Consider the following 17611-nt stretch of genomic DNA (forward strand, 5'->3'; position numbering starts at 1 on the left):
GCAACTGCCAGGGTACATACAAAATGGCCTTCTTGTGGTTACACACCAGCTGCACGTTGAGGGGGGAAGCTCTTGCGATTGACAAAAAGAGCTGGGTTGTGATGGGGTGCCTTAAGGGCCACATGTGTGCAGTCTACGATGCCCTGCACCCTTGGCAAGCCTGCCATATTTGCAAAGCCAACCACATGTGCGGTTATACTTGCTTGATCCGTGGAGAAGTGTATGTAATTGTGCGCCTTTGCAAAGAGGGCATCAGTAGCCTGCGTGATGCAAGTGTGCGGCTGACTGAGAGATGCCGCTGATGTCTGCTGATGATCCCTGGAAGGAGCCTGAAGCAAAAAAGTTGAGTGCGGTGGTGACTTTGACAGCCACTGGTAAGGGGTGTCCACCTGCTCCTCTGGGCTCCAGGTGTTGGTGCAGCATTGCGCAGATGTCACCGACTACCTCTCGCGAAAGTCTCTGCCTCCTTTGGCACTGCTGCTCACTCATGTTGAGGAAGCTCACCCTCAGCCTGTAAACCCTGTTTTGGGGGTATCTCCTGCGGCGACGTGCTTCCCTGTGCTGGCGCCTTCTGCCCTGCGCACCATCAGGTGGGTGAGCAGCAGGTTGGCGTTCCTGTTGTTGCTGCTGCTGTTGCAGCTGTTGTTCCTGGTTCTGCTGCTGTCGCGGCTGCTCTTCGTCTGAATCTGAGGTCCAGGATGAAAGGAAATAAATGGTTCCTATGCTGCTGGTAAATACCTCAGTTGAGGAAGTACTCAGTCAATGTGGGGAGAGGATTTTCCCAGGAGGTCACAGTGGAGATGGATCTCTGCTTCACCACATCCAAAATCAATCGACCTGCAAAAAGTTCTCCAAGACCTGAAAAAACAAAGTTATACCACCTGCAACTGATCCTTGTTGAGATGGTGGAGCTGCAGCTGTTAGGAAGCCAGCCACTTGTCAACCCGACAGGATTAGCTGGCGTGTTTCAGGAGAGACGTGCAGCACGCTGGAAATGTGGCAACATTTGAAAGGCCTCTCAAAATGGAATTATAGAGGCACTTAAGTGGTAGTTAAGTGCCTTAAGGGTCTATCCCACCGCCTGGAGGCACGACCGAAACGGACTCTGCAAGCCCGCCTCTGGCAAGGTTGCGTGGAGGTGGGTTGATGGCGGGATCGGAACCCACCGTCACTTTGTCAAATTTTCCCAACAGTCCCGCCTCCTAACCCGCCTCCTCAAGGCTGGTAAAATCCAGCCCATTCAGTCCCAAACCATAGCCTGTTCAGATCCTGGCCAGTGAAGACTCAACTTTGAAGATTCAACAATTCGAAAGGACTCCATGAGCTGCACTACAGCAACAACTTCAGCAAGAACTACAGATCCATCATCATTGTAAATAAAGGGGAGAAAATACATCTTTAACAGTTATGGAAATAATTGAGGAAAAAGATGTACGGTTTTGGGTTGGGAGGAAGGAAAAATAAACAAATAAAGTACTTGCACCTTAAGCAAATACTGGAAATCTACAATGGGAGTAGAACGAAAAGTTATCATGTAATTAACTGGGTATAAAAGATTTTGGGGAGGAAAGAACAAACAAAGTTATTTGCATCTTAAGCAAGTTTTGTAAAGTGGTAGGTATAATATAACAAATCTGTGAGGCCTCTATCAATAAGATGTTTTACAAGTTTTGGGTCTGCCTTAGATATTCTCTTGTGTACAGAGGTGCTGGTCAGTCACGTAAATAGTCTGAGTATTTTACAGCCAGGAATGTTCCCATACTGTCCAATATCTAATTAAATAATAGATATATAAATAATAGCATAACTCAAGGGTGTAACAATAGGATTCCCCTGTGATCTTAATTGGATATTGTATTTTTTGTATTGATCTCATATGTGCTTCTCAACCTTTCAGTAGGCAGACTGAGAAATACATTAGATGAAGCCTGATGAAAATTATTAAACCACTTTATTTTATAGACAGCAGAGTTAATATTTAAAGCAAATGGTACGTTCTTTACTATCACTTCTCTTGTTGAAAAATGAAAAAAAATTGAACACTTGTCATGTCCCTTTTGTGGGATGACACATGTGTTTTTAGTATTACTTTCCTTCCTAGACAACTTTTAACTTCAAAAAACTTCTGTATCTTCAGCTCCATGCTCAGGATTGCACCTCCTTGTTTAAAACCTCCCTGATTATCCAAGGGTCTTATTTCCCATTTTTTCTCTGTATTCCCAGTAAGTGGGAGTGCCATATTTTCAACTCGGAGGCGAGAGTGCTACCCACTGAGCCACAGCTGATACCTAATTAAATTAACCATATAACTAAACTAATTCTGAATGTGAGTTCAGGGCTCACCTTTTGTTTACACCCCCAACCCGGTTTGGAATTTTATACAATTTTCTCAGAATAGAGCTTCAACAGTTTTAATGATCATTAACAAAGTTTTTTCTTATTTTTTTCAGTATTTCCTTTCATCCATTTTATGATAGGAATTAGACTTGAAAAGCAACAATAGTGGATGAAAAGTCCATTACACTTTCTACCAGTCTTGCTCATCTATTTACTCACCAATGTTTCTTAAAAAAGATCCTTATTTTAAATTGTTATTTTTTGTGAAAGGTCAGTCAACTGAATTCACTTATCACATTACTGATTGGCAACTTAACAACAGGAGAGAGGCAAAAGATCATGACTATTTGTACAATAGAGGTGCATGCTCGAGATGTTGTAAACAAAATGATTATAAATAAGGTAAGTAGCATTGCACTTCTTTCTTTGTTATGTTTGTGTTTATTTGTTGTTTACAGAAAAGCAAGACCCAGCAAAGTGTAGGAATGCAGTGGTTAGAAGGGATTCAGCAGTCAGGTGGACAGAAAGGCATTTCTGCAACTGCCGACATGAGTCCCTCATGCCAGAGTAAAGGATGAGCTTCCAACCATATATCCGTGCCATCACTAAGACCGCCTATTTCCACCTCTGCAACATCGCTCAACTCCGCCTTGCCTCAGCTTATCTGCCGTTGTTAAACTCTAGACTTGACTATTCCAATGCACTCCTGGCCGGTCTCCCATCTTCCAACCTCCATAAACCTAAGGTCATCTAAAACTCTACTGTCCATATTCTAATTTGCAAAAAGTCCCATTCACCTATCACCCCTGTGCTCGCTGACCTACAATGACTCCCGGTTAAGCAACACCTCAGTTTTAAAATTCTCATCCTTGTTTTCAAATCCCTCCATGGCCTTGCCCCTCTGTAACTCTGTAACCCCCTCCACTCCTACAGCCCTCCGAGATATCTGCGCTCCTCCAATTCTCGCCTCTTGCGCATCCCCGATTTTAAGCACTCCACCATTGCCAGTATTGCCTTCAGCTGCTGAGGCCCTAAGCTCTGGAATTCCTCCCTAACCCTCTCCACCTCTCTATCTCTCTTTCTTCTTTTGAGACGCTCCTTAAAATCTTATCTCTTTGACCAAGCTTTTGGTCATCTGCCGTAATATTTCCTTATGTGGCTCGGTGTCAAATTTTGTTTGATAACGCTCCTGTGAAGTGCCTTGGGACATTTTAATACGGTAAAGGTGCTATATAAATGCAAGTTGTTGTTGTTGAAATCATTGAGAGGCTGCAGAACATTTTGAGGGGAGAAGGGGACCACCCAGAAGTCGTGGTCTATGTGGGAACCAGTGACAGGAAAGAAAAGGATTAAGATCCTGCAGTCAGAGTTTCAAGAGCTAGGGAGGATGTTAAAAAGCAGGACCTCACTGGATTACTCCCCGTGCCACACGCTAGTGACTATAGAAATACTAGGAGTTTAATGCGTGGCTGGAGAAATGGATCAGGAGGGAGGATTTCAGATTCCTGGGGCATTATAATCAGTTCTGGGGCAAGAAGAATCTGTTCAAGATGGATGGGTTGCACCTCGACAGAGCTGGGATCAATGTCCTCACGGGGAGGTTAACTAGTGTGGTAAGGGGTTTAAGCTAATTTGGCAACTGAATGGGCACCAGGATGAAACAAGGTGCACAGAGGACTGGTAAAAACAAATAGCATGAGAGAAAAGAATAGTTCAGAAATAGGCAGGATCAAACAGGGAGCAAATGTGAGGCAGTCTAAGATGAGTTTGGAGTGCATGTGCCTAAGTGCACATAGTGTGGTAAATAAGGTTGGTGCGCTGCAGGCACAACCTGCCACATGGGACTATGATACAGCATCAATAACAAAGACCTGGCTCAAAGAAGGGGAGGATTGGGAACTTTATATTCCTGGCTAGAAGGTATTCAGGAAAGATAGTGAAGGAAAGAAAGGATGTGTGTGAGGGGCGGGTGCAGTGGCAGTATTGATCAAAGAAAATATTATAGTACTCAAAAGGGATGATGAAGCTGAGGGGGTCAATGACACATCTATTTGGTTAGAATTAAGGAATGATAGAGGACCTATTATGCTATTGGGTGTATACTATAGGCCACCAAATACTGGGAAGGAGATGGAGGAGTACATTTACAGGCAAATTACAGAAAGATGCAAGAACTATAGAGTAGTGATAGTAGGGGACTTCAATTATCCCAATATAGACTGGGATAGTAATAGTGTAAAGGGCAAAGAGGTGGAGGAATTCCTGAAATGTGCACAAGAGAACTTTCTTGATCAGTCTGCTCCCAGCCCAATGAGAAAGGAAGCAGTGCTGGATCTAATTCTGTGGAATGAAGTGGGGCAAGTGGAGCATGTTTCACTGGGGGAGCATTTGGGTCAGTGATCAGAATATCATTAGGTTTAGAATAGTTATGGAAAAGGACAAGGAACAATCATGAGTAAAAATACTTAACCGGTGGAGGGCTAAATTCAGTGAGTTAAGAATGGATCTTGTCCAGGTGGATTGGAATCAAAAATTGGAAGGCAAAACAGTAATTGAACAATGGGAAATAACAACTGAAAACGCTGGAAAAACTCAGCAGGCCAGGCAACATCCGTGGAGAGAGAAACAGAGTCAGCATTTCGGGTTGAAACCCTTCTACAGAACTGAGCAAAGAAGGCAAGAAATGAAAAGATTAATCCTGGGTGGATCCGAAACACGAAGGGTGGAAGTTTAGTTGAAATCCACATGGAATAAGTCGGAACCAGAGACAGTTGCTGAGGAAAATGATGTGGCTGTGAAACCGAGTCTTGGCAGATACCTGATCAAACACGAGAGGGAAACTGAAAGCAATGAAGATGAACAAGGTTGAAGAGCCAAACGGAGATCCCGTCAAAGAGAAGAGCAGAACTTCTTCAAGGTGGGCATTCCTAGAAGAGGGGTGGCAGTGAACCAAACACTAATACGATAGCAAAATACTGCAGATGCTGGAAATCCAAAATAACAACAGTCTTTTTATTTCCTGCCTTTTTTTCTCAGTTCTGTAGAAGGGTTTCGACCCGAAACGTTGACTCTGTTTCTTTCTCCACGGATGTTGCCTGGCCTGCTGAGTTTTTCCAGAGTTTCCTGTTGTTATTTCAGATTTCCAGCATCCACAGTATTTTGCTATTGAACAATGGAAGTCCTTTAAGGGCGAGATGATTTGGGTGCAGAGTAGACACATTCCCACGAGCACCCTGGATGACATAGAGATTGAAATGAAACAGAAAAAGGAGGCTTATGACAAATGTATGATTCATACTACAGTAGAGAACCAAGCTGAATACAGAAAGAAGTTAGGAGATCTAATAATTGGAATAAGAGGGGCAAAAAGAGAATATGAGAATAGATTATGGCTCACATAAAAGGAAACCCGCAAGACTTTTATAAGCATATAAATAGTAAAAGGGTAGTCAAAGGAAGGGTGGGGACGATTTGGGACAAAAAAGGAGATCTTCTGGTGGAAGCAGAGGATATGGCTGAGGTACTAATTGAATATTTTGCATCGGTCTTCACTAGAGAAAAGAATGCTGCAAATGTAGCAGTAAAGGAGGAGGCAATAGTTATATTGGATAGGGTAAAAATAGATAAAGAGGAGATATTTGAAAGGTTGACAGTACTTGAAGTAGAAAAGTCACCCAGTGTCCTAGGTTGCTGAGGGAAGTAAAGGTGGAAATTGCAGAGGCTCTGGAAATAATCTTCCAATGCTCCTTAAATATGGGGGCGATGCCAGAGGACCGGAGGATTGCAAATGTTACTTCCCTGTTCAAAAAAGGGGATAGGGATAAAACCGACAATTACAGGCCAGTCAGCCTAATGTCAGTGGTGCGGAAATTTTTAGAGACAATAATCGGGGGGAAAATTAATTGGCATTTCGAAAAGTATAGGCTAATAAATGAAAGTCAGTACAGATTTGTTAAAGGCAAATTGTGTTTGACTAACTTGATTGAGTTCTTTGATGAAGTAATGGAGAGGGTGATGAGGGTAGTGCAGTTAATGTGTATATGGACTTTCGAAAGGTATTTGATAAAGTACCACATAACAGACTTGTTAGCAAAATTAAAGCCCATGAGATTAAAGGGACAGTGGCAGTATGGATACAAAATTGACTAAGGGACATAAAGCAGAGAGTAGTGGTGAATGGTTGTTTTTCAGACTGGAGGCAAGTATACAGTGGTGTTTCTCAGGGGTTGGTATTAGGACCACTGGTGTTTTTGATATATATTAATGACCTGGATTTTGGTATACAGGGTATAATTTCAAAGTTTGCAGATGATGCAAAATGTAGAAATTTAGTAAACAATGAGAAGGATAGTAACAGACTTTAGGAGGAGATCGACAGACTGGTGAAATGGACAAACACATGGCAGATGAAATTTAAAGCAGAGAAGTGTGAAGTGATACATTTTGGTAGGAAGAATGAGGCGAGGCAATATAATCAAAATGGTACAATTTTAAAGCGGGTGCAGGAACAGAGAGACCTGGGTGTATGTACACAAATCTTTGAAGGTGGCAGAACAAGTTGAGAAGGCTGTTAAAAAAGCATACGGGATCCTTGGCTTTATTAATAGAGGCATAGAGTACAAAAGCAAGGAAATTATGCTGAACTTTTATAAAACACTGGTTAGGCCTCAGCTGGAGTATTGTATTCAATTCTGGGCCCACATTTTAGGAAGGATGTCAAGGCCTTTAAGAGGGAGCAGAAGAGATTTACTAGAATGGTATCAAGGATGAGGGACTTCAGTTATGTGGAGAGATTGGAGAACCTGGGTTTGTTCTCCTTAGAACAGCGAAGGTTAAGAGGAGATTTGATAGAGTTGTTCAAAACCATCAATGGTTTTGATAGAGTAAATAAGGAGAAACTGTTTCCAGTGGCAGAAGGGTCAGCAAAAGAACCAGAGATGACATTAGGAAACATATTATGATCTGGAACGCGCTGCCTGAAAGTGTGGTGGAAGCAGATTCAATAGTAACTTTCAAAAGGGAATCGGATAAATACTTGAAGGGAAAAAAATTACAGGACTATGGGGAAAGAGCAGGGAAGTGGGATTAATTGGATAGCTTTACCAAAGAGCCAGCACAGACACAATGGACTGAATGGCCTCCTTCTGTACTATATCATACCATAGCATCCTTTTCCTGGGTAAGAATGAGGTTTATAACTGCTTTAAGCATAGCTTCATAAAATTATACAATGATAGCTTCCAAAAATAATCAAGAATTATTCCATAAAATAAGGGGTGGCAAGCTGCATATCAACAAATAATAAGTTGAGATCTTTACACTAGCAAAAATTACTCACCAATCAGTGAATGCATAAATAAAACTGTACAATAATACTGATGAATATCGGGTTTTTTTTGCAGGTGGAGAATGTCCAGGCATTTACTTGGCAGTCTCAGCTAAGACATCGCTGGGATGATGAGAAGCAGCACTGTTTTGCTAACATTTGCGATGCGCAGTTCAAATATTCTTATGAATACCTAGGCAACACTCCTCGATTGGTTATTACTCCACTTACAGATAGGTATTGAAAATTTAAATTTCCTTTGTCTGCTCTTGGGGTATTGCAAATAACTTTGCACAGGAAGATATACCAGAATAGCCTTACTGAGGATTCCCCAAAAAATGGTAGGCCTGGAGACCCAGCTGGAGGCCAGTGAACAAGACAGTATTAGAACAAATCACAAGAATTCATGGTCACAGATGCAATAGTCAAGAATCTTCTCACATGGATAGTAACAATAGAAAGATACGGTATGAACAATCTTACGTAAGAATGATTTCTTTACCCTGAGCATGGAGTCTCAGACGATCACTTGGCAGGAGGCTTTTTATCATTGCTGCAAGACCTAAGAATATGTTATGGAGTTGAGAGATTTAGACTGGGAAATTCCTTGGAACTGCTTCTACTCCATCAGCATTACTTTTCCGGAAGTGCGGGGAAAACCCTGTTTACATTCATAAATGGGGATTTTGCTGCATTTCCGATGAAATAATGCTGACAGAGTGGAAGCAGCTACAAGGAATTTCCCAACCTTGGAGTCAGGAAACTGTCAAAAGGATGACAAGGGCAGAATGAAAGGGCCGGGGAAAGGAAGGCTGGGTGGGGAAAGTTGGAAGTGTATCTGAAAAGTAAAGCAGGAGAAGAAAATTGCTAGAAGCGGAACTAAAAAAGAAAGCAGTGGAAGAAAAAATATTTTCTTGAAGGCTATTTTGAGGGATGTGTGAAGAAATTTATTGAAATGAAAAATAGAAAGACCAGGGCCTAGAAATTCGTTAGCCCCTGAAAACAGACACGGGGATCGCGACGTGCGATCAAACCGCACCCGTTCAGAGAAATACAGGCAGTGCTCAAACTTCGTGCCGCCTGCTTATTTTTATGATTGCAGCATTCAGCCCAGCGCGGAACGTGCTGCTGAGTGGCTGAATGCTCAGCAGGGGGTCCAAGTTCATGCAAGGCTACCACCACTTAAAGCTAGCCTGCACTACTTAAAGACAGTCTTCACCTCTTAAAGGTGCCTGGGGAAAACAGTGAGAAAAGGAGAAAAGAAAAGTCATGTCACAACAGGGGAGAGAATGTGCGTCTAGGTTCTCCGATGCAGCACTGGAGTTCTTGGTGCAGGAGGTCAACTCGAGGAGAGAGGTGCTGTTTCCACACGGGGCCAGGAGGGCCTGCACGCAACAGTATACAGTCCAATGGAAGCAGATAGCCAATGTAGTGAATGCCAGCAGTCTAGCCCCGAGGATGTGGATGCAGTGCAGGAAGAAGTTTAATGACCACACATGATTGGTCAAGATCAGTGAATTCACCTTAAAATGCCATATCCCACCATCTCTACTACGAGCCTCACACACTGCTCAATGTACCACGCCCCCAACACTCACCTACTAATAATCTAAACCAAACATGACTCATACCTCACATTCATTGCTTCAACTCACCCTCACATACTTATGACTGCTGCAAGCCTCACACCCACATCTCACAACTTGCACACACTGTCAACTATTCAACCATGACAGACATATCACTCAAACACATTGCACCACACCCACTGACACACTTCCCTTTCTCTTGCAGGAAAAGGTGGCTCACAACCGGAGCCAGCAGGACCTAACCGGCGGGGACAGGCCCGCCTGCATAACCTCACCCCCATGGAGGAGACGGTATTGGCCATTCTTGGCAGGGGCATCGTTAAGCCTGTGGCTAGTTGCAGGGCTGAAAGTATACAAGATGCCGATATCCTCATACATAATCCTCCTTTTCACATCCCACTTCCCCTTCATCCCACAATCTCTTCTGATTTATAAGCTGCACATGGTATAAGCATGCACCTCTTGCTTTTCCCCCTCCTCTCACCACAGTCCTACCATAAGAACATAAGAATTAGTAGCAGGAGTAGCCCATATGGCTCCTCGAGCCTGCTCCGCTATTCAATAAAATCATGGCTGATCTTCGACCTCAACTTCACTTTCCTGCCTGATCCCCATATCCCTTGATACCTCTAGAATCCAAAAATCTATCTATCTCAGCCTTGAATATACTGAACGACTCAGCATCCACAGCCCTCTGGGGTAGAGAAATCTAAAGATTCATAACCCTCTGAGTGAAGAAATCTCAGTCTTTAATGGGCAACCCCTTATCCTAAGACTATGCCCCTTAGTTCTACACTCTCCAGCCAGGGGAAACAACCTCTCAGCATTTACCCTGTAAATCCCCCTCAGAATATGATTCGATGATATCACCACTCATTCTTCTAAACTCCAGAAAGTAAAGGCACAATCTACTCAATCTCTCCTCGAAGGACAAACCTCTCATCCCAGGGATCAATCTAGTGAACTGCTTCCAAGGCAAGTATATCCTTCTTTAGATAAGGAGACCAAAACTGCACAGTACTCCAGGTGTGGTCTCACCAAGGCCCTGTATAATTGTAGCAAGACTTCCTTACTCTTATACTCCAACCCCCTTGCAATAAAGGCCAACATGCCATTTGCCTTCCTTATTGCTTGCTGTACATGCATGCTAGCTTTCTGTGTTTCTTGCACGAGGACATCCAAATCTCTCAACACCAAATTTTAAAAGTTTCTCACCATTTAAAAAATATTCTGTTTTTCTATTCTTCCTACCAAAGTGAATAACCTCACATTTCCCTACATTATACTCCATCTGCAACTTTACTGCCCACTCACTTAGTCTATCTATATCCCTTTGCAGATTCTTTGGGGTCAATTTTCCTGGAGCCGTCAGGCGGGGTTTCAGGCGTGTGGGGGGGGGGGAAATCCCGAATTCGGGGGTCCCGACACCATCCCGCCCAAAACCCCGCTCCACGCAAGTTTCAGAGGCGGCGGGTACCCGCCCCGCACTGGGACCCACCGACCCCAGGCGGGAAGGGATTAGTGCCAATTAACTGCCTGTTAACAGGTAGTTAACAGGCAGTTTTTAGCCTAATCCCTATTTTGAGGGGTGTCGTGTGGGATTCCCGATGGCTCCAAACCATGCCAGGTTAGAGCAGGAGGGCCGTCGGGTTGAAGGAGTTGGAGGGGTCGTGATGTTGGTGTTCAGGTGAGTGATGGGTGCATGAATGCAAAGGTAAGTGTGTTTGGTGTGTCTAAAGTGTGTAAAGCACTTTTACTTACCTGTACTTACCTTTTTTTTTTATTCATTGATGGGATGTGGGCATCGCTGGCTGGCTAGGCCTGCATTTAGTGCCCATCCCTAATTGCCCTTGAGAAGATGGTGGTGAGCCACCTTCTTGAACCGCTGCAGTCCATATGGTGTAGGTACACCCACAATGCTGTTAGGAAGGGAGTTCCAGGATTTTGGCCCAGCGACAGTGAAGGAACGGCGATACAGGTCCAAGTCAGGATGGTGTGTGGCTTGGAGGAGAACTTGTAGGTGGTGATGTTCCCATGCGTCTGCTGCCCTTGTCCTTCTAAGTGGTAGAGGTCGCGGGTTTGGAAGGTGCTGTTGAAGGAGCTTTGGCGAGTTGCTGCAGTGCATCTTGTAGATGGTACACACTGCAGCCACAGTGCGCCGGTGGTGGAGGGAGTGAATGTTGAAGGTGGATGGAGTGCCAATCAAGCGGGCTGCTTTATCCTGAATGGTGTCGAGCTTCTTGAGTGTTGTTGGAGCTGCACTCATCCAGGCACGTGGAGAGTATTCCATCACACTCCTGACTTGTGCCTTGTAGATGGTGGAAAGGCTTTGGGGAGTCAGGAGGTGAGACACTCGCCGCAGAATTCCCAGCCTCTGGCCTGCTCTTGTAGCCACAGTATTTATATGGCTGGTCCAGTTCAGTTTCTGATCAATGGTAACCCCCAGGATGTCGATAGTGGGGGATTCAGCGATGGTAATGCCATTGAGTGTCAAGGGGAGATGGTTAGAGTCTCGCTTGTTGGAGATGGTCATTGCCTGGCACTTGTGTGGTGTGAATGTTACTTGCCATTTGTCAGCCCAAGTCTGAATGTTGTCCAGGTCTTGCTGCATATGGACACGGACTGCGTCAGTATCTGACGAGTCTCGAATGGTGCTGAACAGTGTGCAATCATCAGCGAACATCCCCACTTCTGACCTTATGATGGAGGGAAGGTCATTGATGAAACAGCTGAAGATGGTTGGGCCTAGGACACTGCCCTGAGGAACTCCTGCAGTGATGTCATGTGATTGAGATGAATGACCTCCAACAACCACAGCCAACTTCCTTTGTGCTCGGTATGATTCCAACCAATGGAGAATTTTCCCCTTGATTCCCATTGACTTCAGTTTTGCTAGGGCTCCTTGATGCCACACTCGATCAAATGCTGCCTTGATGTCAAGGGCAGTCACTCTCACCTCACCTCTTGAGTTCAGCTCTTTTGTCCATGTTTGGACCAAGGCTGTAATGAGGTTAGGAGCTGAGTGGCCCTGGCGGAACCCAAACTGGGCTTCAGTTAGCAGGTTATTGCTGAGTAAGTGCCGCTTGATAGCACTGTCAATGACACCTTCCATCACTTTGCTGATGATTGAGAGTAGACTGATGGGACAGTAATTGGTTGGGTCGGATTTGTCCTGCTTTTTGTAGACAGGACATACTTGGGCAATTTTCCACATTGCCGGGTAGATGCCAGTGTTGTAGCTGTACTGGAACAGCTTGGCTAGGGGTGCAGCTAGTTCTGGAGCACAAGTCTTCAGTACTATTGCCGGAATGTTGTCAGGGCCCATAGCCTTTGCAGTATCCAGTGTCTTCAGCCGTTTCTTGACATCATGTGGAGTGAATTGAATGGGCTGAAGACTGGCATCTGTGATGCTGGGGACCTCAGGAGGAGGCCGAGATGGATCATCCACTCGGCACTTCTGGCTGAAGATAGTTGCAAATGCTTCAGCCTTGTCTTTTTCACTCACGTGCTGGGCTCCACCATCATTGAGGATGGGGATATTTTTGGAGCCTCCTCTTCCTGTTAACTGTTTAATTGTCCACCACCACTCACGACTGGATGTGGCAGGACTGCAGAGCTTTGATTTGATCCAATGGTTGTGAGATCGCTTAGCTCTGTCTATCGCATGTTGCTTCCGTTGTTTGGCATGCAAGTAGTCCTGTGTTGTAGCCTCACCAGGTTGACACCCCATTTTTCGGTATGCCTGGTGCTGTTCCCGGCATGCTCTCCTGCACTCTTCGTTAAACCAGGGTTGATCTCCCGGCTTGATGGTAATGGTAGAGTGAGGGATATGCCAGGCCATGAGGTTACAGATTGTGGTTGAATACAATTCTGCTGCTGCTGATGGCCCACAGCGCCTCATGGATGCCCAGTTTTGAGTTGCCAGATCTGTTCGAAATCTGTCCCATTTAGCACGGTGGTAGTGCCACACAACACGGTGGAGGGTATCCTCAACATGAAGGCGGGACTTCATCCCCACAAGGACTGTGCGGTGGTCACTTCCACCAATGCTGTCGTGGACAGATGCATCTGCAACAGGTAGAATGGTGAGGACGAGATCAAGTAGGTTAACAGCCTTTCTTCCTGTAGGCGTCGGGAGCGCATCACTCAGCCGGCACTTAAAGCTGAATGGCTGCGATCTGTGAAAAGTGACAGCCTTCAGCTTTGAGCGCTGCTGAGAGTTCTAACTGAGTCTGTGCAGAAGGACTCATGTTAGAACTCAGACTGTCAGTGTTTGGCAGCTTCAAACAGCTGTGAAACACTGATATTTCATCTGTCAAGAACTCTTGACAGATGAAATTGCAGTCTGTGACATCACCTGTTGTCGGGTGGCCCTTAATTGGCCTGCTGAGCCTGCTGGAAAATCAAGGGAAAATTGCGCAGATTGGCCGGACGTCGATGTAGGTGGGTCTAAAACCCGAAAGTTGTAGTCCCACCTTCTTCCCGACAGCTTCGGGAAAATCGACCCCTTTGTGTTCTCCTCACAGCTTACTGTCACACCTAGCTTTGTATCATCAGCAAACTTGGATACATTATACTCAGTCCCTTCATCTAGGTCATTAATATAGATTGTAACTAGCTGAGGCCCCAGCACTGATCCTTATGGCACCCCACTAGTTACAGCCTGCGAAATTGAAAAAGACCTGTTTATCCCTACTCTCTGTTTTCTGTCCATTAACCAATCCTCTATCCATGTTACTATATTACCCCCAACCCCATGAACCCTTACCTTGAGTAATAACCTTTTATGTGGCACCTTATCGAATGCCTTTTGGAAATCTACATATACTACATCCACTGGTTCCCCTTTATCTACCCTTCTAGTTACAGCCTAAAAAAACTCCAATAAATTTGTCAAACACGATTTCCCTTTCATAAAACCATGTTGATTCTGCATAATCATGTTATGATTTTCTAAGTGCCCTGATACCACTCCCTTAACAATGAATTCCAGCATTTTCCCGACGACTGATATCAGGCTAACTGGCCTGTAGTTCCCTGTTTTCCCTCTCCCTCCTTTCTTGAATAGCAGTGTTACATTTGCTACCTTCCAATCTGCTGGGACTGTTCTAGAATCTAGGGAATTTTGGAAGATCAAAATCAAGGCAGCCACTATCCCTGCAGCCATCTCTTTTAGAACCCAAGGATGTAGTCCGTCAGGCGCAAGGGATTTGTTGGCTTTTAGTCCCATTAGTTTCTCTAGTACTTTTTCTCTACTTATATTAATTACGTTAAGTTCCTCACCCTCATTCGACCCTTGGTTCCCCATCATTTTTGGTATGCTTTTTGTGTTTTCTACTGTGAAGACAGATACAAAATATTTGTTTAACGTTTCTGCCATTTCCTTATTCCCCACAATAATTTCTCCTGTCTCAGCCTCTAAGGGACCAATGTTTACTTTTGTTACTCTCTTTTTACATACTTGTAGAAGCTCTTACGATCTGTTTTTATATTTCTTGCTAGTTTTCTCTTAATTCTATTTTTTCCCTTTTTATCAATTTTTTTGTCTTCCTTTGCTGGTTTCTGAAATTCCCTCAATCCTCAGGCTTACTATTATTATTCACAACATTATAAGCTTCTTCTTTCAATCTAATACTATCCTTAACTTCTTTACTTAGCCACGGATGGATCACTTTTCCCGTGGAGATTTTGCTGCTCAATGGAATGTATTTTTGTTGGGAACTATGAAATGAAGAGGGAAAGGAGGAGGAGGAGGATGAGGAAGACGAGGAGGAACAGGAGCGAGGGAGGAGGCAGCCACTGAATCGGCCTTCCGGAAGGGTGGCCCATGACCGCCTCATCAGACTGCGGTTCCAGTAAATTCAACCCCAGATCCCCATTGCTCACCACATCCCCATCATTCCATCCCTGTCATAGGCCATATCACAGCGCACAGCGGAAATGAGAGGCTGTACAAAATTAGCCGAAGTGAATTAATAATCTTATCAATAATCAGTGAACACATCTTTACAATAACAATATTTACTATTCACCCATGCGCAATCCCTTAGTGCCTCGCGTTACTGTGCCTTTGCCTACTCTAGTGCTCCTATGAAGTGTTGACATATTGGCTGCAGCACGGCTGGTGGAAGGCTGTTGAATGTCCATGCGGGAGACTTCAGATGGGCTTGCAGGACGCCCTCGACCAGCTCTGGGCCTGGAAGGTCCGGCTGTAGACTGCACTACCTCAGCATGGGCGGCAGCAGTCTGTGCTGACTGGATGACAGGCAGCGACAAGGGCAATGGGGAGTGGCAGTGGTGGGAACAGGAATGCTATCATCATGAGAGAAGACAGCGGGTTCCTGCTCCACTGACCCACTGCCACTGCCCCACGGCAGCACCTCAGCATCCCTAGCAATCTGTTGCAGCACAGATTGCTGGCCTGCTGCGACACCGTGAAAGCCCCAGTCGGCGGCGGTCGACCCAGCCACGATGGCAGCAGTCAGATCTTGCATGATATCAAGCTGAGACTGCATGAGAGCAGTCTGAGATTGAATGGCACCATCCATAGACTGCATTACAGCACTAAGACGTTGCGTTGCTTCTGCTTGTGCTGCAATGGAAGCTGCCAGATCACCCATCATACGCGGCATCAGGTCTGGGTCATCACAGTCTCTCTGGGAGTCTACCCTCCTTTCCAGACTGGAAATGATGGGCTCCATGGTGCGCGCAAAGCTTTATGCAATGTTGGAGGCGGACTCCACCACGCTCCTTACCATTGCCGACAGATTCTCGGGCACCCTTGTCATTGCACCTATGATCTCCCTTGTCACCCTTCTTCTAAAGGCGTCCCCATCGAGGACCTCATCTGAGTCCTGTGCAGCAGAACTCGCGGCCGAGCTCGCCCTTCGGGGAGCTGGCCCCCGAGCTACTCTATCCCCCTGGCCTTGCTGCAGCCCGCATGTTCCCGGTGCATCACCCTGTGCAGATCCCACTACTATAATAGCCTCTAAAGAATGCGTAGTGCCAGTACCTGAGCTGGTGCCTGCAGGTGAGAGATGCAGTGATGCTGTGTGTTCTTCCTCCTCCTCTTTCCTGCATCGCTCTTAACGGTGCCTTCAGGGACAGGCTGCTCCAGTGGTTGCTCATTCTCCTAAAGCATAAAGGCACAAGAGAAGGTTTAAGGTGAGGGAAGGGGGGCAGAAAGGGAGAAATGCATGCATACAGCATGATTAGCTGGAAAGTGCGAAAGGTTTGTGGGGTGAGGGGGAAGTGGGATGTGAGAAGGAGGAGTAGGGATGAACATACCGTTGTTGTCCCCAAGGGGGCCCACGTCACCGGTGACCATGGCGCCCACCACCTGGCACCCAATAATCTGCAGCACTCGAGTCTCCAGCTCAGACAGCAGTTGAGTGTCAGCTTGTCCGCCGTCTGTGCGCTCCTGCTCCCTCCTGTTGTGAGCCACCTTGGCCTGCAAGAGAAAGGCAAGTGTGTGAGTGAGTGTGGAGCAATGTGTTTGGGTGATATGCCTGCCATAGTTGAATAGCTGTCATTGTGTGCAAGATGTGAGAAGTGGGTGTGAGTGTTGGTCGGTAGAGATTGTTGGTGGGTGAGTGCTGGACATGTGGTGTGTTGGGCAGTATGTGCAGACTGTGGTTCAGATGGTGGTATGTAGCATTTGTTGAGGCATTGACTCACCCTGACCACCAAAGTGAGGTCATTAAATTTCTTCCTGCACTGTGTGTGGGTCCTGGTGACCACAGTGCTGTCTGAGACCTGATGGGCAACCTCCTTCCACTTGGCATGGAAGACTTGCGGCTAGGGCCCCCTGCCACTTGCCGGGTAGAGCACCACCCTCCGTCTCTCCACAACGGACATCAACTCCTCCAATGCTTGGTCCGAAAATCTGTGGGCTCTCTCCCTGGGGCATGGACCTTCCATGAGTACAGCTGGTTGAGTTGTCCGGCTCCTTCGACACATTCACAGGCAGCAATGCTGAGAATGAAGTTCTGCAGCATGAACGAACCTCCCCTTTAAGAACTGCAAAGAGCCTGTGACAATGATGACTTGCGATTAGACTGCACCTAATATTAGTTAGCGCTTTGAGTGTAACACCACTGAGCTAGGCCGTTAGTGCTAGATTTAGCACTCACATCCTTTTTTTGAGCGATGACACTGAATTTTGCGTGCAGTGAGATTCGTTAGTGCCTGACGCTAAATCTCAAACTTTTCCTGGGCTATAAAGAATTTCTCCCCTGTTCTGTTCTTTTATTCTTCCTACCAAAGTAAATAACCTCACATTTCCCCACGTTATTCACCATCTACCACCTTCTTGCCCGCTCAATTAACCTGCTTATATCCCTTTGCAGGCTCTCGCGTA

General features: G+C 45.6%; 1 protein-coding gene across 1 annotated transcript in view; it reads left to right on the forward strand.

Moving 5' to 3' along the window:
• Positions 1 to 17611, forward strand: part of LOC147102876 (dynein axonemal heavy chain 17-like) — a 908504-nt gene that overhangs the window by 466956 nt on the left and 423937 nt on the right. The window contains exons 37-38 of the mRNA XM_085963770.1: positions 2608 to 2739; positions 7740 to 7900. Of these exons, the coding sequence (XP_085819896.1) occupies positions 2608 to 2739; positions 7740 to 7900 (293 nt within the window). The remainder of the gene's footprint in view (positions 1 to 2607; positions 2740 to 7739; positions 7901 to 17611) is intronic.

The sequence above is a fragment of the Somniosus microcephalus genome, chromosome 21, assembly GCF_052327205.1.
Source record: "Somniosus microcephalus isolate GS21.2 chromosome 21, FLI_Smic_1.0, whole genome shotgun sequence".
Classification (NCBI taxonomy): Eukaryota; Metazoa; Chordata; class Chondrichthyes; order Squaliformes; family Somniosidae; genus Somniosus; species Somniosus microcephalus.